This window comes from Oryza brachyantha, chromosome 5 (assembly GCF_000231095.2).
Source record: "Oryza brachyantha chromosome 5, ObraRS2, whole genome shotgun sequence".
NCBI lineage: Eukaryota > Viridiplantae > Streptophyta > Magnoliopsida > Poales > Poaceae > Oryza > Oryza brachyantha.
In genome coordinates, this window is record NC_023167.2 from 7,412,417 (window position 1) to 7,440,411 (window position 27,995).

At 42.3% G+C, this 27,995-nt stretch overlaps 3 protein-coding genes across 21 annotated transcripts; 2 read left to right on the plus strand and 1 right to left on the minus strand.

Annotated features, from left to right (window-relative positions):
* The first annotated feature begins 1,561 nt into the window (after positions 1–1,561).
* Positions 1,562–20,975, plus strand: LOC102704062 (putative pentatricopeptide repeat-containing protein At1g19290). Of its 14 annotated transcripts, none has more exons than XR_005811880.1 (6): positions 1,562–3,246; positions 3,349–4,520; positions 4,852–5,054; positions 9,656–9,783; positions 10,339–10,404; positions 15,836–16,410. XR_005811880.1 is itself a non-coding variant. In XM_040524181.1 (2 exons), exons 1-2 carry the CDS (start codon positions 1,584–1,586, stop codon positions 3,152–3,154), a joined length of 1,470 nt encoding a protein of 489 aa, XP_040380115.1. In that variant the 5' UTR covers positions 1,562–1,583; the 3' UTR covers positions 3,155–3,202. The 14 variants fall into 14 exon arrangements, 1 of the variants encoding a protein (XP_040380115.1); XR_005811881.1 differs by having other exon boundaries at positions 2,946–3,036; positions 3,138–4,520; positions 15,836–16,398; XR_005811873.1 differs by lacking the exon at positions 15,836–16,410 and adding an exon at positions 20,719–20,975 and having other exon boundaries at positions 1,562–4,520.
* On the plus strand, positions 17,119–19,999 carry LOC102719205 (pentatricopeptide repeat-containing protein 10, chloroplastic). The gene has a single exon (XM_040524182.1). It carries the CDS (start codon positions 17,294–17,296, stop codon positions 19,676–19,678), a length of 2,385 nt encoding a protein of 794 aa, XP_040380116.1. The 5' UTR covers positions 17,119–17,293; the 3' UTR covers positions 19,679–19,999.
* On the minus strand, positions 20,059–25,462 carry LOC102704339 (exosome complex component RRP41 homolog). 6 transcript variants are annotated; one of them, XR_001550362.2, is made up of 13 exons: positions 25,242–25,462; positions 25,123–25,169; positions 24,947–25,007; positions 24,425–24,466; positions 24,280–24,347; positions 23,749–23,827; positions 23,621–23,657; positions 23,194–23,310; positions 23,029–23,114; positions 22,532–22,621; positions 22,309–22,366; positions 21,811–21,958; positions 21,377–21,733 (listed from the first exon to the last, which is right to left on the minus strand). XR_001550362.2 is itself a non-coding variant. In XM_015837601.2 (12 exons), the coding sequence occupies exons 1-11, from the start codon at positions 25,296–25,298 to the stop codon at positions 22,322–22,324; spliced, it is 729 nt and encodes a 242-aa protein (XP_015693087.2). In that variant the 5' UTR covers positions 25,299–25,462; the 3' UTR covers positions 20,059–20,077; positions 22,309–22,321. The 6 variants fall into 6 exon arrangements, 5 of the variants coding, with proteins under 5 accessions (XP_015693087.2, XP_015693086.2, XP_015693085.2 ...); XM_015837601.2 differs by lacking the exons at positions 21,377–21,733; positions 21,811–21,958 and adding an exon at positions 20,059–20,077; XM_015837600.2 differs by lacking the exon at positions 21,811–21,958.
* Between the last annotated feature and the right edge of the window lie 2,533 nt (positions 25,463–27,995).

A 27,995-nucleotide genomic window follows, 5' to 3' on the forward strand; every position in this document is an offset into this window, starting at 1 on the left:
GGGGTAACCTTAGTTATGAAGTTGCTTAATGTCTAGCCTTGCATTGGGAGGCCGTAGTAATATAGACTAGTCGGAATGATGGTCTATAGGAGCTACCTAGTGCGGTTTGTGCCTAGGCATCTAAGCGTATCCAATATAACGGTTAAGTGCCTCGTTGAGGGAACGGATGGTTCACTTCAGGACGCTAGTACTTTGAGGGCCCCCTGGACGAGCGGCACTAGGGTTGCTCCTAGTGTGGGTATACACTTGTCGTGCTCATGCAAGGTTAGGCTTTGAGTAATGAAGTAACTTCGTCATATGCTAGCAAATCGGGTACTGTTTGGTATCGCGTGACATGATCTACATGGTTGCTGGTTTGTGTCATGTGGGTAAAGTGCACAACCTTTGCAGGGTGTTGAACTAATCGATTAGTCGTCCTCACGATTATGAGCGACTTGGTGAATTGATACAAGTATAGTGTTGGTGGTTTAATAAGTGTTTTGTGAAATTGGCATGGTGGAAAACTGGTGATGACTTTGCCCGTGTGGACTGGAAGAAAAGTGGTTACTTGCTGCCATGGAAGGCACAAGGATGACATTAATATGATGCCTATGGTGCTGCTACTATTATTTACTTATTTCTTTACAAATTTCGTTCCAATCTATTACTACCGTGAATCGAAATTTGCTTTATGCTGAAATTTAGTCCACAGAGATAGTCTCATTTGATCTCAACTTGTAATAGACATAGGCTTCCCAAGGTTTGGGTGGGACTAGCCAATACGTTTGTATTGACCCACCTCTTGTTGTTGTTTTTAGACTTTGATGCAGGAAATGAGATGCCTAGTAACGAGTACTTTGCACCGGGCACCGGAGGTTTGGAGGATGGTTCTTTCTAGGTTGATTCCTAGTCGGTTGCCTGTGGTGGTTTGGTAGATGGGCATACCAAAGAACTTATATATTTTGCTACTCTTATTTCGCTGCGTTTAAAATCTTTCATTTGGTCCGGCCCCATCTATATTGTATGACTTGTGCACTCGCTAAGTTAAGTGAACTTGTATGTGTATTATGTATGGATGTGATGACATAACCGGATGCATGCATTAGCCACTGATCATGGGACGGATTAATAGGACGTACGCTCCGGGTATTCGGGAATTCCATCCCTTGGTGCCAACAACAAGCAAAATAAATAATATTTTCATAATTTTTTGAATAAGACAAATAATCAAACATTACCAGCGAAAAAGTCAAACATCTCCAGACGATAATACCAACTAACTATTATCATACATCCCTGATGATAAACATCGGTATCATGCTTTATAGTTTATCTTATTTAGGTTTTGCAGGAATTTTAAAGAAATTAAACTGTTTTCTATGAAATTCTTGTGATCTAAAAAGGCATTAGATTTTGATTCCATTAGCATCGATCTGTTTTTTTTCCTTCTCACTCCAAAACCCGCTCCACCCTGTTCCTTCCGCTCTCTCCGTCTCTCCTCGCACCCGCCTCGACCGGCCGCCGCGCTCCGCTCCTCACCGGCCACAGCCACACCGGCCGGCCGCCCCTGCACCAGAACCACCACGGTGCCTATCGGCCGCTAGATGCCTCACGGCTGCCGCTTCCTTCGACCCCCCTCCTTCACCTGCCGTCACCGCCGACACCGCCGCCTCCACTCCTCCATACCACGCTCCGACGCCAACGCCGATGGCACCGAGGCGGGCGCCACCACCGACACCACCCTCCTGGGCCGTCTCACCCGGCTTCTCCTCCTCAACCGCTTTGCCGCCGCCGCGCGCCTCTTATCGTCCTCGCCCCTCACCCCTGCTCTCCTCCACGCCGCCCTCCGCCGCGTCCGCCTCGACCCCGATGCCGCCCTCCACCTCTTCCACCTCGCCTCGTTCCGCCCCTCCCTCGTCTCCCACGCCCAGCTGCTCCACATCCTCGCCCGCGCCCGCCGTTTCCACGACGCCCGCGCCCTCCTCTCTTCCCTCCTCTCTGCGCGCCCCCTTGACGAACCTCTCTTTCCCCACCTCGCTCAAGTCTACAGAGACTTCTCCTTCTCCGCTATCTCCTTCGACCTCCTCCTCCGCGCCCATGCCGACGCTGGTCAGCTTTCCAACGCCCTCAACGTGTTCGACGGAATGGGAAAGGTCGGTTGCCGCCCGTCCCTTCGGTCCTGTAATCGCCTTCTCAATAAGCTGGTGCAAGCTGGGGATGCGGGCATGGCTGTCACGGTGTATGAACAGATGCGGATTGCTGGAATATCACCGGATGAATTCACAATTGCTATCATGGTAAATGCATACTGCAGGGGCGGGAGGGTGGCACAGGCAGTGGAGTTCGTGGAGGAAATGGGAAGGATGGGTTTGGAAGTGAACCTGGTGGCATATCATGCGTTGATGGATTGTTATTGTGGGATGGGACACACCGAGGATGCGAGAAGGATATTGCAGTCGCTGCAGAGAAAGGGCTTGTCACCAAATGTGGTTACGTATACCCTTCTTGTGAAGGGTTACTGTAAGAATGGGAGGATGGAAGAAGCTGAGAAAGTGGTGAGGGAGATGAAGGAAAGTGGGGATATTATAGTTGACGAGGTGGCTTATGGTATGATGATCAATGGCTATTGCCAAAGGGGGAGAATGGAGGATGCAACTAGGGTAAGAAATGAGATGAGGGAGGCAGGGCTAGATGTTAACTTATTTGTCTATAACACAATGATCAACGGATATTGCAAGCTGGGGAGAATGGAAGAAGTACAAATTGTTTTACAGGAAATGGAGGATACAGGAGTGAGGCTGGATAAATACAGTTACAATACTCTAATAGATGGGTATTGCAGAGCTGGTTACATGAGCAAGGCATTTGAAATATGTCGTATGATGGCAAGGAATGGTCTCGCAGCAACTGCATTGACATATAACACACTTCTGAAAGGTTTTTGCTACATCCATGCTATTGATGATGCACTTAGATTATGGTTTTTGATGCTGAAGAGGGGTGTGGCACCTAATGAAATTAGCTGTAGCACTTTGTTGGATGGTTTGTTCAAGGCAGGTAAAACGGAACAGGCCTTGAATTTTTGGAAGGAAACCTTAGCAAGGGGTTTAGCAACAAACGTAATCACATTTAACACTGTTATTAATGGCTTGTGCAAGGTTGGGAGGTTGGCTGAAGCTGAAGAGCTTCTGGACAGGATGAAGGAATTGAGATGCCTTCCGGAGAGCCAAACTTACAGAACACTATTTGATGGTTATTGTAAAATAGGTAAGCTAGGTAGAGCTACTCACCTTATGAATGAGATGGAGCATTTAGGTTTCGCTCCTTCAGTTGAAATGTTCAATTCTTTCATTACTGGACATTTTGTAGCTAAGCAATGGCACAAGGTGAATGATATCTGTGGTGATATGAGTGCAAGGGGACTTTCTCCTAATTTAGTCACTTATGGAGCTCTGATAACTGGATGGTGCAAAAAAGGAGATCTGCATGAGGCCTGTAACTTGTATTTTGAGATGGTTAACAAAGGTATGACTCCAAATTTGTTCATATGCAGTGCATTAATGAGCTGTTTCTATAGGGAGGGAAAGGTTGATGAGGCAAATTTGGTGCTGCAAAAGCTTGTAAATATTGACATGATTCCAGGTTGCAGTATAAGCACAATTGAGATTGATAAAATATCACATGTCATTGATACTATTGCTAATGGAGATCTTCATTCTGCAAATGTGATGTGGAATGTTATTATTTTTGGGCTATGCAAATCAGGAAGGATTGCGGATGCTAGAAGTTTGTTTCAGAGTCTACGAAACAAGAGATTTCTTCCAGATAATTTCACTTATTCTAGTCTCATTCATGGTTGTGCTGCTTCTGGGTCTATTGATGAAGCTTTTACTCTCAGGGATGCAATGTTGAGCGCTGGTCTCACTCCAAATATTATAACATACAATTCTCTTATCTATGGCCTCTGCAAGTCTGGGAAGCTATCAAGGGCATTTACCCTTTTCAACAAGTTGCAGTCAAAGGGTATATCCCCGAATGTTATCACATATAATACACTTATAGATGGACACTGCAAGGAAGGTAAAACAACAGAGGCCTTTAAATTAAAACAAAAGATGGTAGAGGAAGGTATTCAGCCTACCGTAATAACCTATTCTATACTGATCCATGGTCTATGTAGTCAAGGGTATATGGACGAAGCAATCAAGCTTCTGCACCAAATGATTGAGAACAATATAGATCCAAATTATATTACATATTGTGCACTGCTTCATGGTTACATTAGATCTGGTAATATGAATGAAATTTCAAAGCTTTATGATGATATGCATATCCGTGGACTTGTCCCCACCAATCGGATTGGAAATGAGAAATGTTCAGATCCTATTGTTGTAAACAAATGGAGCAGAGAAAGAGGTCATATGAAGACGTACAGTCGGTGCTAGCTCATCTTTGAATACACTTTTCATACTTGTAGATCCTATTGTGTGGGAACAGCAGAACACAAATCATAAGGGTACTGCCGACCTGAAGAGGAATTGGTGAGTGAATCCCTGCCTGGAAGCCTTGTTTAAAACTTCATAATTTCAGCCGATTATATGAGTTGTTTATTTTTGTTACTCATATCAAGTTGGGTAATGTTAGGCACACCATTTTGCAAACTGATCTTTTATTTTATGTTCCTCATTAGCATGAAAAGTGCATGAACTGAAAATAGGGCTTCTTCCTTTTCCCTTTGCAACATGGTTTTCCTCTCCCTGGATAGTTCCAACTTTTTTTATTGTTCTATTTTTTTATGTTCCAGATTTCTAATAATTAGTACCATGCATAACATCCCTCATTTCTTTTTTTTTTTCTATCTGTTCTTTCTAGTTCATTTGAGGAAGAAGTTTTCCTGCATCAGGATATGTGCCCCAGATAGTCTGAAAAGAAAGGGAAAAATTACTAAGTATAGTGTAACCAGAACTTCTCATGCCATTTGAATGTAAAGGGGGGTTAGCATATTGAAAGAATGGATTCAGAAGATCCTTGAATGTAAAGTGGGGTCATCACAAAAGAGCAGCAGTTGCATAAAAGTAAGAATTTCCTGGAAACTCTTTTGTACTGATTAATTTATTTGAAAACACAATTAAATTCAGATGCATTTTACTGTCTGTCTTTTATGAGAACTAGTAATCATGCAAGTGCAATGCACGCTGGCCCAATATGAATTCAACAAAAAAAATCATCTATCAATTGCAAGAAGAAACATTTTCAATAGTTTGGAAACCACATTTGCCATGGTAATAAAATATACGACCTCCATATTTTAATAGATGACATTGTTGGATTTATTACCAAATGTATTTTAATTATAACTTAATCTTTTACATATTTGAACAGATCTTTTGAATAAGACAAATGGTTAAACATGTGATAAAAAGTTAACGGCATCATCTATTAAAATACGGAGGGAGTAATTTTGAAGCTAGGAAAACCTTTCCCGAAATTAGGCTATAAGAAAAATTCGAATTACACTACTATTACATTGGACATAATGTAGTTAAGGCAAACCAAAATGATAACTTATATCAGTAGCGTATAAAATTGTAATAGGTAAAATAGAAGTATAATTGTTCCAAATAAGTAAAATTAAAGTTTAGGATGTTTAAAGTGACAAATTTTCTTCACCATAATACTCATAATCTGAATACCACATGTACATTAGATGCTCAATAATTTCATTTGTAATATACAACCGGATACCCATCCATTAATTCATTGTAGAACAATATACATTACAGACTACATGAATAGTTTTTTTTTTTGAAAACGCAAGAGGTATGCGTTTCATTTCATTAAGGAGAAGGAAAAACAATACAGAGGAGAAAAACCTGGAGGTCTCACTTAGAAACACACACAAACACAACACGCACAGGCTAGGGCACCCAGCAGGCCTAGCCGAAAGAGGCAGCTTAAGAAGCGCAGAAGCGCCAACTAAACCCCAAAGTCTCCGCTCCTGCTCGACCATTTGCATGACCATTGCATGAATAGCTTTGAAACAAATCCAAGAACATGTTTCTCTATCTTGTGCAGTGCATGCAAAGGGCCTCATCGTTTTGACAACATAATATAAGCATAAGCCAAAATTTGAATGTTAGTGCTTAATTTTGGAGTTGGTTTCAGGGTTTTTTTTCATCATAATTTATTTTACACCGTCTGCTTCTAGAATGATAAGAACACGGATTAAAAGTTTTATACACAAATTATTTCTTAATTGCTAATATACCGTTTTGCTTATAATTATTATAAGCGAAACTATGAGGCTGAAAATTAACCTATCCAGTGCTAGATCAATTGCTGACATGCTGCAGAAACAAAGACTGCTTATAGCAAGAAAAGACTTTTATTATTGAAAAGTTTTCTAATGTTTTCACACTTATAGGTAGTATATATCATTTATTCCCGCTGTCCCAAAAAGAATTCATTTTTAGCCTATCTCATACAAATCAATACAAAGCCACAAAGGCTATAATACCCTTCACTTTTTCAAATCCAATGAATTGGTCTCCTACGTTTTCAAATTTCAATGCACTTGTACCCCACTTGACTGAACTCCAATACAATAGTTGCTCGAGGAATGAAGTCTTTTTGGGACAAATAAGAGAAGCTAAAAATGAAGTCTTTGTAGGATGTAGGTAGTAATTTTTTTTAGATATTGGATATCAATCCAGCCTCTACATCCCACAAGGATATACACAGCCAATTATATAATCTAATATCCAGATCTAATATATCATCTAATAACTTGAGGAGAACCAATCCCTTGTCTCTTAGGCTATTCAACATGCTAATCAGGTAGTCAACATTTGTACTTAAAGTTTTTCTTTTTGAAAATTAGATTCTTCAAAGATTACATGAAGATACCTGATGAAAATTCAGATGGCAAAGTAGATGGTCCTCCAAGCAACAAAATTATTCACAATCATTTGTTCAGAAAATTCAAAAACATACGTTTTTTATATGCATATGCATAATTTGAACTCCAATAAGCAAGTATGAAAAGTAGTTTATTTTCTTTTAGAAACCATATGATACACTTGAGATGCTTTGCAAGCAGAATCCTCAATTATGCTCACCTAATTTAGTGTGATGATAAATCATAAATTGTTTGAAACTATACCATTCTGTTAATATTCCATCCATTTTTAATATTTGACACCATTGATTTTTTTATACATGTTTGACTATTCGTCTTATTTAAAAATTTTGTGTATACATGCAAAAATATAAGTCATGCACTACAGAATTATTATTTCTTGAGTAAGAGAAGTATACACTATAGAATCATAAACCCTGAAAATGATTGTTTATGCCAACTTAGTAACTGCTAAATCAAGCGCATACTCCCTGATTGACACCATTGTTTATGACAAAAACCCTGAAAATGCAGTTGCAAAGGGTGAAAGGAAAAGATATTCCTAGTAGGTAGCAATGGATGAAATTACACAATATTGATAATTGGAAGTTAAGAATACTTCCATTAAACTACTGGACTAGTAAAATACAATTGTTTATGATAGTATTAGTGTGAGATTTGCAGAACAATGTTGTAAGTTGCAATTCAAATTGATAATTTAGGCAATAGCAGTTCAGCATTAAGAACTAATTGACTGAAATGTGGCAATGCATATTGCACTGTGGATACGACCACTGTGACCAGCATTGAGAAGAACATGGAAACTGTGCGGCAAAATATACAATCCGCATTAGTCCGCTCTACACATTGAGCGGATGGTTGGAGCAACAAGGCTTATAAGCAGACACACACCTAAACTTCCAAAGTGGTACTAAACCACCATTACATATCTACTTCTGGGCCACATGGGTGTAAACCATACTACTACTAGGCTTCAAACGGGCTAGGGTATTACATTCACCACCCTTAAGGATTGACGCCTCGGTAGCTCACCGTTTACACGGCAGAGGCTCAGAACCCCCTCTGGTGGAGACCATAGCCTAAAGCATATGCATCATATAATAGAGGTTTATGCTCTAATACCAAGTTACCAATTATAACACCCTGACTCCAAAATCCGCATTATTCCGTTCTACACATTGAGCGGACCCACGTCCGTATATTATCCCGCTTACACTTTCGTCCTCGCTTTGTGTAAAATGATTAACTTGGGGATACCATGGTTGGAGCACCAAGCCTTATAAGCAGGCCTCACCTACCTAAACTTCCAAGCTGATACTAAACTACTACATATCTACTTCTGGGCCACATGGGCGTAAACCATACTACTACTAGGCTTCAAACGGGTTGGGGTGTTACAATACCTGAACTGGTCTGCTGCCACATGACATTCACCAATGGTGCAGTCACAGCACACGTGATAGCGAACAACAGACAATCTATCGGGGTGGTTGTCAACGGCGAGATGAGGGCGAATAGTTTATAGTGGACATCCCTGCCTAGAAGTTGCCTGCTCCCATGGCACCATGGACTGTGAGTGCCACATGGGACCAACAACCTTTAGTTGGGGGCACGCGGGTTCGGGCGTAGCTCTAGCTAGATGACGTCACCACAAGCATTGAGCTCTGAATAAGGTAGTAATCTTCGTAGAGCAGATCGACGACGGGGAAGAACCTGGTGATGGAGGTGCTTCCTCGGCTAGAGAGTGGATGGGCGACCCCGAGTGTCGTGTCGTCAGACGACCATCCATGCAAGTCACTGCCACTGGTTTAGCCGCTCCCATGAGTTGCCGCCGCAACCACAAGCATTCCACTCCACCCAACGGTCATATCTGGAGAAGAGAGGACAGAAGGAAAGAAGAGGTGAACGAGCGGAGGTGGAGTACACTCGGGATTAAGCAAAAAGAGGTGAACGAGCGGAGGTGGAGTACACTCGGGATTAAGAGGAAGGGTGACAATCGCACATGGATGACCAGCGTGAATCACAGTAGAATTATGCACTATTTGATCTGACGATTGGACGGGCAACATTCCGTGTGTCGACCCAAGTTGCTCCATTATAGTATAGATACAGGCTCAAGATGTTTATTGGTTGATGAAATCATGCCAACTTCTGCAATCATGATATGAACAAGACAATGCCATTTCCCATAATAAATAGGAGTGTTTACTCTACAAAATAGTACTCATAGCTAGGTGATGCAATTACTAACTTATATCAATTTTACCTAGTTTTCTAATATTTTCAAACACACTTAGAATTCATCTTCTGTTTTGCAATATTTTGAGAGCAGGAAAATGATCAAGCAATCGTCAAGCCAATTTTGTTAATTTAATTTCAATAGAGAATGGATCGAAGGTCTTGGAGCAAATTTCAAGTCCTTTTCAGTCCTAATTTTTACATTTTAATTAAAAAATGAATGAGGTTTCAGCTTTCCTGTTATGATATGAAAAATACCAGTTTCTTTGTTTCATGTGTACTTGACCTGTATTTAAGAATCCTTTGATGAAGTCCTATAGTTCCAATGCTTTGATGAAAAAGTCACAATTGCACAGTTCTACGAAAGTAATACATACAAGACAATCCATAGAAAACATGTGCCTTTTGATTTATACCTTTATTTTCCTTAATATACTCAAGTTCAAATGGATGGAAATGGCATCTTATCTGTATCACCTAAGGGTGTGTTACAGTTTATTATGTTGCAATGTGATGCAGTGCCTGGTGCAAACAGCTCTTTGTAGATTGATGTTCTTAGTTTGTTCTGAGCAAATTGGGTCCAGAAAATTATCTTCAACTACACTTCTGCCGAGCTGCTCAAAGCTACAATGACATTTTATTTCATGGTAAGTATACCCTTTTGTTTCCTACCTCCCTTGTTTAGTAAATATATGTCAGCCTAAAAAATCCCACTTTCCAGCTGATCGTATTCTGTGGCTAGTGTGTTACATAGCTCAGATGTCCACTGTCCTTTTTCAAGTTGCTACCATTTCCTCTTAATTAAATAACATGAATTTCTAGGAATATAATCAGTAGTCCTTGATTCTTTTAAGAGAGAGTAAGCATCCAGAGCGCCCTGTTTTAATGAAGCTTTAGTATTTGTGAACTATCCAGTTACTGCTGTGGTTTATGAGCTTCTCATATGCTGCATATAACAGCAATATAACAAAGGGTAGTGTTCCCTCAAACAGAAAAAAAGGGTAATGTAATGCTAAAAATTCTCTATCTATAATTCATTTATTCAAAATTGAATGTATTAGTAACATGTGGTCAGTACGACCAGTGACACACCCCCATCTTGATGTTCAGTATGATTTTGCGTTAGTAATACTGAGTACTGACAGATGTCAGAAACTTATAGTCCAGAACTTGCTGATAGCTGATATTCCTTTATTGTCCAGGGAAATGCAGCATTCAGCAATTCCTTCTGGTGATGAAGCAGACTGCCCTATCCCATGTCAAAACAGGTAATGTTTTTCTAATTGCCCTCAATCTTATAACATTTATAATACTTTTCTAGCTTAACTTGTTCAAGGAAACTCGTTTCATGTTAAATAGTGCAAGATGACAGTTGCTAATCATATTATTGCTCATTTCAGTTCACATAGGCATTCTTGACAAAGCATTGTCTGGAATGTTTTAGTAATGGTATATCAATGGAATATTGGAATATTGGAATTATGATATCCTCACCATATTTCCTATATTTTATGGGGGGTGCGTTTTCTGCTAGAGCTGTTACATGAATTCTACTGCTTTGTTTTGAAGTTAAATATAGAGAATACATTTGCTGTTAATTAATACAATTTGAATTTCATAATTAAATTCTTACTGGTATGTATATAGTTTGCCCTGTATTGATTTACTTGTTTCTAGTAATTATCTTGTTAACACCTGGTTACACCCAAAAACGGTTAGATAGATGGAGTCTCACAAAAATGTGGTTTCAAAGTGATTTGCTTGAATTTGAGTAGTTTCCAAAATGTCAAGCTTTCATGGGTGTGCCTAATGAAAGCTATATCATTAAGAACATCACAGTCAACTCTTGTACCTTTGGGTGGGAGGATCTTATATCATCACGTCCGAAGAACCTGAAAAGTCACAAGCCAACTCGCATTAAGAACATCACAGTCAACTCTTGTACAGATGTCTTGCCTCGATTCCATCTGAGTTGTATCTAGTGTTCAGAGGGAGAAGGTGAGGGCAACGTTGCCATCTACCCAGTAGTCCAACGAACGTTTACTACTTTACTAGTACTATCTCCGTTTTTTTATTGGATACAATTAACTTTTGGATAACTTCTATATTTAGGTTTGATCATTCTCTTAAAAAGATTTGCATAATTACTTATTATTTTATTGCAATTTGTTTTATCATTAAAGGTACTTTATGCATGACCTATAATTTTACATTTTGCAAAAAAAAAATTGAATAAGACAAGTGATTAAACATGAATCGAAAAGTTAACAGTGTTAAAATAAAGAAAATCGAAGGGAGTAATAAACAGTGAAAATATTGTATGCCCGCATATTGGGAGTAATAAGCATTTATAGGTTGTTTAAAGATTAAGATTGAGGAATAGATGAGGATGGGAGAGCAGGCGGGGATAAAACAGAAAATTTTGAATGGTAAGGTATCCGTGGAACAAGCAGTGATGTGAATAATGCTAGAAATGCTTATATTTTAGTAGAAGATTTAAATTCTAGAAATATTTATATTTTAGAATAGAGGGAGTATATCATATTCACTTTATTTAATTTGGTTTGATTCCTATTCTGATCATCCTTTTTCTATAGGGTTAATTTGATCCATGCCACTACAAGTTTGACATATTAGAAAACTACCATTACTATTCGTGATATCAGCTAGATGCCACTGTAATTTTATAAAATTAAATTCATGCCATTGTCGTCATATTTTCTATCTTTATATGGACCAAAATGCCCCTAGACGTGGGACCCACCTGTTAGTTCCATCTTCTTGCCAGTTCCATCTTCCTGAGTACCGGTGAGAAGCTTGAGCATGAGCACACAATAGCTGTAGATGTTGCTCTTCTTGGTGACCACTCCAGAGAAGACGTTGGGTCTCGGGCCAAATCGAGCACGACAGGACCTTGCCACGGATCAATCAGTCTTGGGCGGCGGAACGGTTGGCGGGATCTCGCTGCGGTTGGGCTCAACACCGAAGTCGAGCTGTGTGATGGGCAGCGTCGTCGATGAGCTTGCCAAGAAACGGTGGCGGGACGGTCGGCGAGATCTTGCCGCGGATCCATGTATCGCACCGCGGTTGGGCTAAACGCCGAAGTCGAGTTGTGTGACGGGCATCGTCGCCGACAAGCTTGCCAAGAAACCAATCGAGACCTGACCATGGTGGTAGTGATGAGAGATCAATCGAGCTGTGAGATGATTGCTTCTTCTTCATGTGCTTCCGCCTCAAGCATCTCTGAGTCTCTCGATTTGGATTCCAATGCTGGTGGCCGACGGATAAGAATAAGTAGAGAAGCTCGCGGAGGCCACGTTGCCGGTGGGCTTGGGTTCCGGTGCTGGTGGCCGACGAAGAAGAAGAAGCAGAGAAAAGCTTGCCGAGGCTGCGTCGCCGACAGGCTTGTACTCGAGCCCCAGTCATGGCACGACACAAGGGTCAGGGCTCTCGGAGCGCCAGTCCCGGTCAGACGAGACCGCCGACGGAGAAGAAGTAGAGCAGAAGAAAAGAGAAGGGAGAAAGGAGAGCATGACGGAAAACTTACGGTGATGGCATGGATCTAATTTATAAAATTGTAATGGCACACAACCGATATCATGAATAGCAATGATAGTTTTCTAATATGTCAAATTTGTAATGGCATGGATCAAATTAGGGGCCCATTCAAATTAACCCCTCTCTATAATGCCCTGACATGACTCTCGGATCTTCCATGCTCTTTTCTGCTAAATAGATGAATATATGAGCCCTCCACCATGGGGATATGATGCCGCTGGCCACCTGCTCGAACTCCGCGCCGCCACCTCCAGCTCGGCGCTCGAGATCTTAGGTTTGGGAATGGGGGAATAGTTTGTGGGTCAAGACAATCCATTAGGTACTTACAAAGTTTCATTGATCCATGTCTACCCACTTAAAAGTTAAGGATCCAATCAAACTAATTATCATGTAATTTCTTCTTTTGATCCGAATTTAGCAAAGTCACTAATATCAAAATGGTGGTAGGCTCATAACGGACATTGACCACAAATGCCCAGTTATTGCCTCCAACATTAGCATCAGTGCTAATCTTGTTTTTCACAGCAATCTTCTGAGTGCGCTTCTTTTGTGGTCTTACGGATTGGTCTCGAATAGGCTCATTGCGTGCGTGTGAACAAAATACATATGAAAAGGACAAATAAGATAAATGGCAAAAACATATGTCATGTACAAAACGGCAACAATGAATTTGTAGGAACCTCTGAAGTCATAGGCATGAAGTCGTCGTCGGGCGTGCAATCTTCATCATCGGATTGTATTGCTCTATCTTTCCTTCGAGCAGCTTGTTTGCGGTTATGCTGCAAGCCTAGTGTTGGTGGCCGCCGTTTCTCCTCCACCCCTCCTGTTGCTGCATGTTCCCTTTCGGCTGCTGACGATGTACTTTGGGTTTGGGACTTTGGGTAGGATCAAAACATACCTCCATGTCATGGTCGCCATCTCTAACCGCAACATAGATTACTTTTAATTGCTTGCCCTCCTTTGTGATTGACTTCACTGCAATGCACACAAGAGTTGAATTGTGAATCATATTTATTGCTACAAAATATTGAATGTGTTACTGCAAATTTAGAGTTGTATTACGTATGAAACAAGACATGTTAAAAATTAACAAAAAGATGCATGTTATTGTAAATGACAAAAAAAACAATCACAGAATCAAAATCTCCCTGTCGTTTGAGTTTAATGCCTCATTTTATCTACAGATAATAAAGGATTCTACTGGTTTTAGACCAACCATTTTAGGTGTGAAAAAATAGCTTATCCACAACATTAAGACAAATTCAGCTAACACACAGTAGTACACCCAAAAAAGTCACAAAAAGTGCATAAACTTTTCTATTAATTCCTGACATACATTCCATTAACAGAAAAGTTCCTCACATATTAACTCAATAAAGCAAAAAATGTGAGTGCAGTTTGCAAAAAAGTTCATCAACAGCAAAAAAAAAAAGGTTATATGAAGTTTATTGCACTTTTAGTGTTAGCTATAATTTATCGGTTAGGGTTTTCATTAGGTTCAATTGAAATTATTATAAATAATGTTATAAGGGTGGACATTATACTTTTAGTGGCAATGAATAGTCAATCAGTCGCTTTCTATCATCATTTTGGGACTGAGTTGGTGTTTTCAAATATCGGAGCTCCAAAGAACGTCTGTGGCCTACTGCCTCCATTTTTGATACACTGTTTTGGCTCTTCGTCTTATTTGAACTTTTTGCGATTAATATTTTTATTGTTACTAGATAATAAAATATGAATAATACTTTAAGCGTGACTAATTTTTTAAGTTTTTTAATAAAATTTTCAAATAAGACGAATAATCAAACGTTGAACACGGAAAAACGAAAAATGAAGTTATCATGGGACGGAGGTAATACCTAGCAAGGTTCAAATTGTAACCCTATGTGGTTAGATGATGTTATAGGGTTTGGACCTTATCTTTAGGAAATAGTCACTACTCCGGGTAGCAGGTATTCAGGAGAACGGAGCAAGGCCATGAATTGGTTGAGCAAGGTCCAGAAGATAGAGCACCCAAAAAAAAAACTATTTTTTTCTGTTTTATGCATGCTTTACAGTAGTACTACACAACATTGCAACACCCATTTCTCCTCTTTTTTGAAGTCTTTGATTCACGAGTTGAATTGGTGGTTACCTTTCTATCGGTTGCATGGTTAAGTGAGTACGAATTTTGGGTGTATTTGATGATTTATAGGCTAACAAATTTGTCGTTTGTATGCAAGCGGATATGCATGTGGAAGTTGTGTACAGCTTGCTGTCAATTGAGCGTAGTACGTTGTACACTCGTGCTCATGGTGCACAGCTAGCACATATCAACTTGAAAAGAACAGTGAAGGAAAGTTGGGAATTTTAACTGAGCTCGCTCCATTTTAATGATATCACATCGTTTATTACCAAATTGAAAAAAATATTGCTACATCTATGTTCCTTTGAAACAAAATAATATGCACAAACATAATATTTCGATAGGATTGTAAAATATATGAAAAATATAACAAAGCTATTTGAATATATGGTAGAAAAAGGTGTTGGCTGGAGGAGCCCGCAGGACGCTGTGATCCGGATCCTCTGAAGTGGCACATGCTACTACAGAGGGCTACGGTAATCGGAAATTGGAGCATCTTTTTACCGTTGGATTAAAACGGATGGGCCAAATCAAATAATACAATAACATATATTATTTTCTAATTACTGTGGATATGGATACAGTATTTTTCGGCATTGTTCAGGGCCTTTTTTACTGTGCTGCAGACAATCTGACCCATGATATTGAATATTAAATATAGATCCAAAAGTCAACAGTTTCAAATAAAAGAATGAAGGGAGTTCTTGCATGCTCCTATCCCTATTTTAGACAAAGATGTAAGGGAATCATAAATTTACATTTTGATTCTAGGTAGCTGTCGAGAGCGACAAAGATAGGCCGACTAGACGTTCTGCTCTTGACAACCTAACCTTGGACGACGACTCCACTTGGGCATCTTAGGTGCATCGGCTCTTGACTGTTATGTCAACAGTCAGGCTTTTTATATTACCGTGTGTTACATAATTTATGAGATATAACTTTAAAAGAATAATAGATAACATCATTATATACATCTTTTAGTAATATAATATACACAATTCTCTTTTTGTTTGAAGTGTTTCATCCGTCTAACATCTACTCGATGCACCACAATCTCTACAATCATCTTGGAGCAAGAAGCAGTTGGGAAGACGTCAAGCATGCTGTGTGAAGATACTTTTAAAGATCAAAAGTTTTAATAGGTGATTTGCGTGGCTATGTATAACTCCGAAGGTTGCTATGGGATACCTGGATATGGAGTATCCTAAACCTGTACCTATCACATAGGGAAGGGTGTCCCGAGTAAGGAAGGATGACATAATCTTGTACCGGGTAAGTTATGAGTTTGGTAATATCTGGATTATATCCATGTGTTGTTGGATTTGATCGTATCTAGGCTAGATATGCTTGATCTTATTAGATTAAGACTATATGTAACTGTGTCTCTCGGTATATAAGGTGGCATTGGGTCACCAAAGAGGCATGCTTAGTAGATGGGTGAATGTGAGATGATAAACTTATGTATATGAACTTAAAAAACATAAAAAAACACCATGTAGCTTTTTGAGAAGTGTGCGCACAAATCCAACCATGGTGGACCATGTACATGGTGAACTTGGTTGGATCTGTGCAACACTTGAGCAGTTGAGCTCCAGCGACATCTTCGTGCTTAGTGCAGGCTGCAGAGTTCATCGTAGTACAAGCTCTCACAATCTTGGTGGCATTGGACGACACTGAATTGGCTCCATCCCTTCTCGCTAGCCGCCATGTTAGTGAGATAGGATCCTCAATGAAGAACCCCCGAACCGGAACTCATCCATGGCTTGGGAGGCATGTTCCTCCACCGCATGGAACTTGTGGCGAAGTGAGTCCGACCATGCGGCTAGCTCTTGCGCTCCAGCGAGAGTCACCTCGAGCAACTTTTGTACATGCTTGTGCAGCTTACCAATAGCTCGTCACCACCATCGTTGCCTCCCCCTCACCTGTTACCTTCGTCGCCGTTGGTTGCGGCTATGCTCACAGGAGAAGATACGCACAAGGCCATGAGATGACAAAAGGTTAAAATAATGATATGTATCTGTACTTATATAAAAAGGAATATAAAAAGGAGAAGTGGTGGTAGAGGGTAATGATAAGTCTGCACCTACCCATAACGGACTCTCTTATATTTTTAGAATAAAAATAATTAAAACCTATATGTCAAATTGTTTTTATTAACTCTACCTCATTTTAACGTATGGACACTGTGCTATTTAGGACGTAAAACAGTTGGAGAGTAGAGTGGCAAATATAGAGTAAAATTTTCATGTAGTCAGTGCTGTTGTGTGATTCAGATAAATGGCGCGCGTGCCTGATCAGATTCAGATATTCTTCCAGGGAAAAATCAGGAATCCAGGATTCCGTTTGACAGTTGGCGCTTGCCATCGCCTCCCGCCAAATCCAGTCCACCCGCTATCCTACAACCCCATCCCTTCCGCTCCCCCTGGCGCCTGCTCCTGATACCTCTCTGGTGCTTCTGCCGCCGGTCGCCGCCGATGGAGGCCACCGGCCGCGGGATCTTCCCGAACAAGCCCACCCTCCCGGCCGGCCCCAAGAAGCGGCCCCCTCCGCACACGGTGGCCACCCCGCTCCTGCCGCCCGCGCCGCCGGCGCCGCCGTCGCGCTCGTCGCTCCCGCTCGACTCGCTTCTCCTCCACCTCACCGCGGCTCCGGCTCCGGCGCCCGCCACGCGCCGGCCGCACCCCACACCGACCCCGCCGCACTCCTTCCTCTCCCCCGCCGCGCAATCTCTTGTGGCTGCTATCTCCTCGCAGCCGCTCCCGTCGCTCCCGGCCTTCCTCTCCTCCCGCCGTGACGAGCTGCTGCGTTCTGACCTCCCCTCTCTCCTCAAGGCGCTAGAGTTGTCCGGCCACTGGGAGTGGGCTCTGGGGCTTCTACGCTGGGCCCGCGCGGAGGGCGCCGCCGATGCCGCGGCACTCGAGATGGTCGTCCGCGCGCTCGGCCGCGAAGGCCAGCACGACATTGTCTGCGACCTGCTCGACGAAATGCCGCTCCCGCCCGGCTCCCGCCTCGACGTCCGCGCCTACACCACCGTGCTGCACGCGCTCTCCCGCTCGGGTCGGTATGAGCGCGCGCTCGAGCTATTTGCCGAGCTCCGGCGCCAGGGCGTGGCGCCCACGCTCGTCACCTACAACGTCATGCTCGACGTGTACGGGCGGATGGGGCGGTCGTGGCCGCGGATCGTTGCGCTGTTGGAGGAGATGCGGGCCGCCGGCGTCGAGCCCGACGACTTCACCGCCAGCACAGTGATCGCGGCGTGCGGCCGTGATGGCCTCCTTGATGAGGCGGTCGCCTTCTTTGAGGACCTTAAGGCCCGTGGCCACGTTCCGTGCGTTGTCACATACAATGCACTGCTGCAGGTGTTTGGCAAGGCCGGGAACTACACCGAGGCGCTGCGGGTGCTCAAGGAGATGGAGGATAGTGGCTGCCAGCCGGATGCCGTCACGTACAACGAGCTTGCCGGGACATATGCTAGGGCTGGCTTCTTTGAAGAGGCTGCCAAATGCCTTGACACAATGACCAGCAAAGGATTGCTGCCTAACACGTTCACCTACAATACAGTCATGACAGCATATGGGAATGTTGGTAGGGTGGATGAGGCACTCACGCTGTTTGATCGGATGAAGAAGAATGGGTATGTTCCTAATGTGAACACGTACAATCTTATCTTCGGTATGCTGGGGAAGAAATCGAGGTTCGCGGCAATGCTGGAGATGCTTGGGGAGATGTCAAGGAGTGGATGCACACCGAATCGGGTCACCTGGAACACGATGCTGGCTGTCTGTGGGAAGCGGGGTATGGAGGACTATGTTACGAGGGTACTCAAGGGGATGAAGTCTTGTGGGGTTGAGCTGAGCCGAGATACCTTCAACACACTGATATCTGCCTATGGTCGATGTGGTTCAAGGACCAATGCTTTTAAGATGTATGATGAAATGACCAGTGCTGGCTTCACCCCTTGCCTGACCACATACAATGCTTTGCTGAATGTGCTGTCACGGCAAGGTGATTGGTCCACTGCTCAGTCCATAGTAAGCAAAATGCTGAAGAATGGATTCAAACCCAATGATCAGTCATATTCACTACTGCTCCAGTGCTATGCAAAGGGTGGCAATGCAGTTGGGATAGAGTCTATCGAGAAAGAAGTTTATAACGGCACCATTTTTCCTAGTTGGGTTATCTTGCGGACACTTGTGATCGCCAACTTCAAGTGCCGGCGATTGGAAGGGATTGAGAAGGCATTTCAAGAGGTAAAGGCACAGGGTTACAAGCCTGACCTTGTCATATTCAACTCCATGCTTGCAATGTATGCGAAGAATGGATTATATAGCAAGGCCACGGAAATGTTCGATTCAATCAAGCATAGTGGGCTGAGCCCTGACCTAATCACTTACAACAGCTTAATGGACATGTATGCCAAGTCTAACGATTCTTGGGAAGCTGAGAAAATACTGAAACAGCTCAAAAGTTCTCAGGTGAAACCTGACGTAGTGTCATATAACACCGTCATTAATGGATTCTGCAAGCAAGGTCTGATCATAGAAGCTCAGAGGATCCTATCTGAGATGATCGCTGATGGCATGGCTCCTTGTGTTGTAACCTATCACACACTAGTTGGAGGATACGCTAGCCTGGAGATGTTTAATGAGGCCAGAGAGGTCGTCAGCTACATGATTCAGCACAACCTGAAGCCTATGGAGCTGACCTACAGGAGAGTAGTCGACAGTTACTGCAAAGCCAAGCGGTACGATGAAGCCCGTGACTTCCTGTCTGAAGTTTCAGATACTGACCGAAATTTTGATCAGAAGTTTCAGCACATGCTTGAAACCCGTATAAAGGACGCTCAATTTGGAATATAAGCTACTACACCGAAATGCATCTTATGCCATTTTTATCTTTGTGTGCTCTTCAAGGACATGGAGTTTCCAAGTTTTGGTAGGGAAATATCAGTGTAGAGCCTGCATTTGCCATGGGTGGCATGTTACTGCACCTGCAAATGGTGCCGCACAACTTCAAATTAAATAGATTTTCCTCACTCTTCAACAAGCGTACAATGTACTTATGAAACCACATTGTCTGTGCATAGTGTCTGGAGAAGTATAATCTGATAGATCGTCCGATTGTTCTGAGCATAGAGTGCAGCTTAATTGGTTAGCAGCAAACTCTCAATTTCTCATGAACTGAACTGTGAACTGTCCATGTTTTTTTGACTTCTGGGCCACTTGTTTATGCTTGAATATTGGGTTTCTACAGCAAACCTGTTTATAAAAAATGTTGTAGAATATTGTATTGGTCTTTTGAACTATCCATTGATAATGATAATAAAAGTCTATATTGGAGTAATAAATTACCTGACAATTAAACAACAAACTTATACAAACTGTTTCTCCGACTAACATACATGAGTATTCCAAGCTATCTCTTCCAAACTGTTTTGGAAGGTAATATTGCTCTCTTCAGGTTAACAAGCCAACTCTCCCACTAGCATACAGGGAGTTTGCTACTCTCTTCAATAAGCTTATTTGGTCCAGTGATATATATGGGTCATGAAATGCTGAAAATTGGCACCTCAAATATAAAACTTAATTAGTTGTTTGACTATTGTTTTTTAATGTCAGCCTGTGTAGCCAGTGCATTATTTTGACAGAGCTAAAACAGAACAACAGAGAAAAGTTACACATGGTTGACAGGCACTTCATAAAATTTATTAATTACCATATTCAAATAATTAGTATAATGAAGTACTCCCTTCCTCACATATACATATGCAAGGCTACAAAGAGTAGAATATCCTTCACTTTTTAAAATTTTAAGGCATTTGTCCCCTACTTTTTTGTACCTTCTGCATTTGTGCTAACTTATCAAGAGCTCTAATTATTTCGTTTATTTTGTCTCTTAGTATGTCAGAATGATTCAGGGCATGTTCAATGCGTCTTGCAGAGCTTTGGTGGATGTGTAATGTGTTGTTGGGTTGGAGCATCTGTCCCTGGCTCTTTTTTATTACCCTATTCTTGGAGCCACATATTCGATAAATGTAAGAGAACTTGTTTCTTTAGTTCCAATTTTGTATTTTTTTTTCAAATTGACTAAGAATACTACAACAATTGTTTGTATACATATTATGTCCTTAGTTGGTGGTAATAATATTATTTATCTCTTCTGCTGCAATGTGGAACTTTAGTAGAACAAGTTATTCATATTTTGCAAGGAATGTATTTCTAATTATAAAACCAAACCATATAATGTCGTAACATGGCTATGTTAGAATTTTTTTCCTAAATATTATTCAGTACACCTTTGAGTTTATTTTTGAGCCCTCCATATATGTTTTACTTGAAAAGGAAAAAAAGATGGAATGGATGCTGTGACATGCATTTGTATTTTGGTTCCTGTGATTTTTTTTGCCATAGTCAAATGCCACGCCATGTAAAATGTTCGGTTTTTGAAATAAAATTTTGCAGGATCTATTAATAAAATATTGTTTTTAAAAAGTACAAGAAATAAATAAAAATTTCACATAGGAGAGCCTTCAATTAGCGTATATAAAAATAGGCGGATGGAACAAGATTACGATGATTATTATAATCACTCAGATAATATACTTAACATCCTTTATAATGAAATGGTTATGAATAACTACTAGTAATCATTTTTAACAATGTACTAATATCTCGCTATGTGTAATATACTCATATTATTCTTGCTATTTGATTGGCACGGGAACTAGTCTGGATGAGATGTTTGAGTAGGGGTGGTGACATCCAGTCCCAGGAGTGGTTTACTTAATTAATCATATGCTAATGATCCGCCTCACGAAGAAAGCTCCAGTCAATCCTCACTTCCGAATGCAGCCTTGTAGGCTTTGATTTCAACAAAAATGGCACGGTACATGTATGTCTGCTGCAGGAAGTGACCTGATACAAAGTCTGGTCTGAGACCTGAATTATGTGATCAGCAATATACAAGCAAGTTGAAATAGATGGAACCGTACTGTGGGTCTGAAAACTCCAAATCCTGCCTAGTGCCATTCACAAATAAATTGAGACTTTGGGTCGTGACATTGATAGATTGAGACTTATATCCAATGGCTGATAATTACGTGATAGCATGCATGACGCAATTTATAATGAAGATAACACCTGAAGCACGTGAGACTTGATCATCACTGGTATGAACACTGAGATATCAAGTACTAACAGAAAATGATCAGCAAAAAACTCCATATCGGATTTGTACCATTTGACCAGAAAATGCAAGGGAATAATTTAAACAGTTAAGCAATGATGATTGCAACCTCCAGCTCCATATAATTTTGAAACCGATGGCAAATATATGGAAAGAAATTGTTCTTAATCAGCATAGGTTGAATTCGGGTGATGTGTTGGTTATCTTCATTACGTATTTGGATCACATCATTAATCTTTGAATCTCTAAGGAACCTGATTATCAGAAAACCAGTCAAAGGCAGCTCGATAGAAGAGGGCTTCACCTGCGAGCTTTAACTAACCACGCTGGCACTCCAGCCGTTTTGTGTTCTCCAATAGCACCTGTTTCATCATAGTGGACATGAGTAAGTAAAATCCTGACTATCACATAAAGGAAACTGGTCAGCTGCTTTGTGCCAATGGTGGGTGGATAAGTCAATGCAAAAAAGCTCAAGATAAATAAATGCAACCAGCAATAATGGGCCTAAGGAACAAAGTATTATTTACCTCTCGGATGTATTTTGCAATAGCTTTGCAGCCTTCAATTGCAAGTTCCATTACAGTTTCAAATGTATCCATTGGTAGTTTTGCATCCATCTGTAAATTAACTTTTAAGCATTAGCCTTGCGTTGAGCTCTTAGAAGTCTTACCCAAAAAAAAAAAAATCTATGCTCTTCAGCATAAAAATGGCATGAGAAGTGTTCCATGAGAGAGCACATTGTATGAAGAATTGTGGTTGTGCTGTTTGTGTGTATAGATGAAAGAACTAGGAGAATTAAAAAAGAGCAATTTTACAGTCTAACAAAAAGCACCTCGAGGTAACGGTACCAAATTATTTCTGATCGTTGGATCTAAAAGCGCACATCCTACTCAGCTAGATCCAATGATGAGAAATGATTTGGTACCTCGAGGTACCGGTACCTCGAGATACTTTTTATTGGACCGGAACAAATCTCATTAAAAAAACGTGCAGTAATCAAAAGTAACCAACAATATTTTGTGACCTGCAGAAGAGTAACTTTGTCCATCTTTGCAAGAATGCCAACAGTGACATCTGGACCTCCAGCACTGTCTTCTATATAATTTAGATCTGAAATAGCATATTAAAATGATTGAGGCTTCTTATGTCCAATGATTCTTTCTAGAGAGATTGTATAACAATGTCATACCGAGCAATGGAGTAGAACACAGATAACCAGCACTGCAAGATGTAACGATGTCTCGCATGGGAATTCCAGCATCTGCAAGTGCTAGTGTTGCAGCATTGATGCATGCAGCCCTTGTACCTGTTAAGCACAGAGTCATGTTCAAGATATGTCAGAAATCAAAAGCATTCATAAATAGGCAAATGTGCTGTAGCTGGACTAAGCAACAAAAAAGAAGACACTGGAATTGGTAGGCATTCCAATTTCCAAGTGTATGTATCGTTATTTGGTAGAAAAACATAGATTTATCAGCCTCTTGTCTGGACAAGAAGATAGTTTTGCAGTTTGCCAAAGGAAGAAAAAAAAAAGAAAGTTCTTGCATAAATATTGGACGGAACACAAGTTATATAGAGTGGAGATCGGAGCTTGAATGATCTGAAAGTGCACTCACCACCATCAGCTTGAAGAACTTGGACAAATATATCAATCTGTAAACAAGAACAATAAGCATTGATAGTGGATCAAGATGTCATTGAAAATTTAAGTTCCTTGAAGAATAACTAAATCCAAGGAACTAACCTGTGAACGTGGCATTAAATGTGTTAAAATGCTTGCCTCCATTGTTTGCCGGATAACAAGTGAAATTTCTGTTGATCGCCTGTCACATGATTGCAGCCTTAATAGTCTATAGCTTACAACTAAAGTTGTGTAAAATGGGACATCCAGTACATGTTTATGCAATCCAAATTAAGACTGTTTTACTTGCCACATTTGATATGCTAGAGGCCCCAAAAGGGAACACTTACAGTTTGATTAGAGAATACTTTTGGGGAAACAGGATAAAAATAATCAAAAAATATTGGGCATGCTTAGTTTGATGCCAAAATCAACCTTACCAAAATTTGAAAATACCAAAATTAGCTAGTGCAACGTTTAAGTAAGGAGCTCTTTAGAATATTCAAGTTTTCACATGAAAGAGCATTTGCGATATTTTGGAAATGGCATCACATGCCCATTACTTCTATCAAATTTCAGTAGTAAAAAACAACCTATTACTATGAAAAGATGAGTTACTTTTCGTCAGATTTTGTTATTCAATCTGGAACATACCTGTCACCCTTTGGTTTTCTCCTTCGATCCCCAGTACTAAAATCTGCCATCCTATACTCACAACGCACCTGCAGACACATTTCTCAGGAATGCATCCTAGAAAAAGAGTTTTGATGATGAATGTGTGTGGACAATGAAACTTTACCAAAGCCTCTTCGCTGCTGACTTGTTGACCTTTGATTTGGACCTGAAAGCCCAAAAGCACAAACATTTCATGAGATGAATTAGCAAAGAGGTGTGTGCGCATGATCTTTTTTGGGTTGGGGGTAAGAGAAATTAGAAAAGCAATAGCAGAGCAACACAATGGAATACCACAGGAGGTATCAATTGCATCCATTAGCAAAAGGTTCCAACCTACGATAATCATTTTCAGCTATATAGTGTCCCATTGGGGAACCATATCACATGTCTTACAGTGCAATTCATTGGTTTTGAGTCCTCAGACATGTTATAGGTTTTTTTTTTAAGTCTTAACTTAATTAAACATCAAGCCATCCTATCATGCATTCTGAAAAACACGGCAAAGTCGGTCAATCATCTTAATTCTGAGTATAAGATAGACTAGACATCGACAGTAAATACCACGTGGGCATTTCATCAAACATGTCATCCACATGGCCTACCGTCTATGCACGAGAAACCACGGTAATCAGATTAAGCAAACAACCTCTCGAGGGCCATAGACAGCGGCAATGACTCTGGTGTTGCCCATCTCGAACATTGCCGACCTGCGCAAACAAACAAGCACAAAATTACACGCTCCAATCAGAAGCCACAACGAACACCAGCAACGAAACTACAATCTGATAGTTCTGAAACCATTCGCATAGGAGTTTCTCTCACCCGTCGGCCCTAGCAACGACGCCCACCTCACCCTTGAGCTGCCGCATCTGCGAAACCCGGCCAGTGTAAGATAGTATTGTGGGTGAACAAGTGGAGGGGGAAAGAGGGCGGAGGGTCACCTCGTTGGGGCGCCGGCCGTCGACGCGGAAGCCAGTGAGAGGGTTCACGTACTCCATCGCCGGACGATCCCGTCACCAGCCTCTGTTGGCGATCGCGGGGGAGGATGCGAGAGGGATTCGCCGCACGGGTTATGGACGAAAAGCTCGCCTCGCCTTGCAGGGTTCTTCGCTGCGGGTGCGGGTGTGCCTTTGTGGCGGTGGCGGAACCGCGAGACGGGGCGGCGGCGGCGCAGCGTAGAGTAGATGATGGCAAGAGGCGAGCAAAAAGATACTGAGTACTTGTCTAACCGTGGGCCGTCCAAAAAGGCCCACCAACACGTGCCTTGCAGCCCAAGGTCGAAAAGATAATAGCCGTTGCGATCGCGAGCTTACAGCTAGGCTGCCAGGCGCATTCACTGCTCTCTAATCCTCAATCCGACCGCCTCTCGCCCTCTCTCGTCTCTCCCCTCCCCCTAAGAAATTTGAGATTTCGCTATACCATCACACAGATAGACTTCGATAAAGAGCCATGCTTAAACTGGGTGGGCTTTGATGTTTTGCTATTTTAGCTCATTTATGCATTTTAATGTATTTTCTATGAAATTAATTACAAATAGTACTATTTTGCCCCCGTCTTTCTCATTGAACCGCACCAAAAAATCATAAACGAGAGGAGAGAGATCCAGAGCAGCGACCGGTGGTGCTGCCCGCCCGCGTCGAGACCCTCTCGCTACTGGCGCCCTCCTCTGCTGTCGTGCCTCTCGCTGTTGGCGCTCGGGCCATCCCAACTCCCCGCCCCTCCGGTCCAGATGACGTCGCCCGACGACGCCAAGACCCTCCTGCTGTCGGCGCCCTCCTCCGCCGTCGCGCCTCTCGCTGGACGCTCGGGCCAGCCCAACTCGTCGCCCCCTCCGGCCCAGCCGACGCCGCCCGCCCGCGCCGAGACCCTCCCGCTGCCAGCACCCTCCTCCGCCGCCGCGCCTTCCGCTGCCGGTGCTCGGGCTCCTCACTTGCCACGTACGCCGACGTCGCCACAGCTCCAGCAAAATAGAGACAGGGGTAAATCGGTCACATAATCAATTAATTTCACAAAAATAAATTTAAAATCCATAAATAGGCTAAAATGGCAAAATATTGAAGCCCACCCGATTAAACGTGACTGTTTATCGAAGCCCATTTGTGAGCCATTTGTGAGATAGCATAACTAACATTAAGCAGCGGCAAAATCTTAAATTTCTCCCCGCCCCTCTCTCTCTCAGCGCGGATCCGGCAGCGGCGCGGCCGAGGCGGAGCCAGGGCGACGGCGTACCTTACCGGGAGGAGCTTGGGGCGACACGGGGAGGAGCTCGGAGCGGCGGCGCGGCCGGAGCGCGAACCGCGCGGAGGCTGCGGGGGAGCGCGGGACAGCGATGGGCGGAGCTCGACGCGGCGGCTGCGGGCGGAGCGCGGGTCGGCGGAGGCACACCCGGTGAGGTCCGTTGCCACCATCCCCCCTTCTCTCTTCTGCTTCCTAGCCACTCGTAGGGCGACGGCCTCCCAAGGCGTGATTGCTCGTAGATTCGCCGTCCCCAGTCGCTCGGGAGATGGATAAAGAAGCCAAAGCAGGAACACAACATTGGTTGCAAAACTACCAAGCAGGAACGGTATACATGGATTCCATCAACAACATCACCATTCACGCAAAGTTGACCAAGGTTCTACTCTTAGCTTTGGGATAACTACATAAATTGTGTATCCATGTGGTTTACACTTCGTGCACGAACACAACTTCGGTAGCAAAACTACCGAGCACGAACGGTAGACCAAAATTCCATCAACATCTTCACCATTGGCGCAAAGTCGAGCAAGGTTCGACTATGAACTCTACGATTACTACACAAATGGTGTATCCACATGGTTTGCACTTCGTGCTCGAACACAACTTCGATAACAAAATTACCAAGCACGAACAGTACACAACGATTCCATCAACAAGTTCAGCATTCACGCAAAGTTGAGCAAGGTTCGACTATGAACTCTAGGATTACTATACAAATTGTCTATCCACAAGGTTTACACTTCATGCTCGAATACAACTTTGGTAGCAAAACAACCGAGCATGTACGGTACACTTGCATTCTGTCACGCCCAGAGATTTACACCAAATTTCTGAACAATAGCATGTATTAAATCTCGGTCCAGGCATCAGCCCGAGTACACACTATGACAAATTAATACACAGTTCCACGGCTTAAAAACAAATAAAAACAATTATCTATCGAAATGCAGCGGAAAGAGGAAGACAAAACTAGACCATCTAATCTTCAGCTTCAGCTGGCGAAGACGGCTCCACACCACAGGCACTCTCGACGGCGGACTGAACCTTACTTCAACCTTCGGAACAACCTTCTTCTGACACAGGCTCTGGCACTTGCTCTGGTGGGGGAAAAAGTAAGCAAGGCTGAGTACAAACCACCGTACTCAACAAGTAACACCCAAGAGAGGGAGAATAATGAATGCAATAGGGTAACAAGGATAGGCTAAGGTTAAATTGCACAAAAGCTGCAGTAATTTAGCAAAACAGTAAATAAAATAGACTGAAATAAAAGTGAAGTAAACATTTAAAATAATCATCCACTGTCCAACGTTACACCACGTTGCAACAGGCCCAGACCGCTGTCGAACGTTACACCACGTAGCGATAGGGTCAACCCTCTGTCCAACGTTAAACCACGTTGCGACAGACCCAAACCACTGCCAACGTTACACCACATTGCGCAGGGTCAAACCAGTTCC

Excerpts from the sequence above, each read along its gene's own strand:
- LOC102704062 (XM_040524181.1), top strand. The coding sequence starts at position 1,584 with ATGCCTCACGGCTGCCGCTTCCTTCGACCCCCCTCCTTCACCTGCCGT.
- LOC102719205 (XM_040524182.1), top strand. The coding sequence starts at position 17,294 with ATGGAGGCCACCGGCCGCGGGATCTTCCCGAACAAGCCCACCCTCCCG.
- LOC102704339 (XM_015837601.2), bottom strand. The coding sequence starts at position 25,298 with ATGGAGTACGTGAACCCTCTCACTGGCTTCCGCGTCGACGGCCGGCGC. Across the intron at positions 23,115-23,193 it reads GTGTTCTACTCCATTGCTCG|ATCTAAATTATATAGAAGAC; the intron begins GTATGACATTGT and ends ATGCTATTTCAG. Across the intron at positions 22,367-22,531 it reads TTGCAAAATACATCCGAGAG|GTGCTATTGGAGAACACAAA; the intron begins GTAAATAATACT and ends ATGATGAAACAG.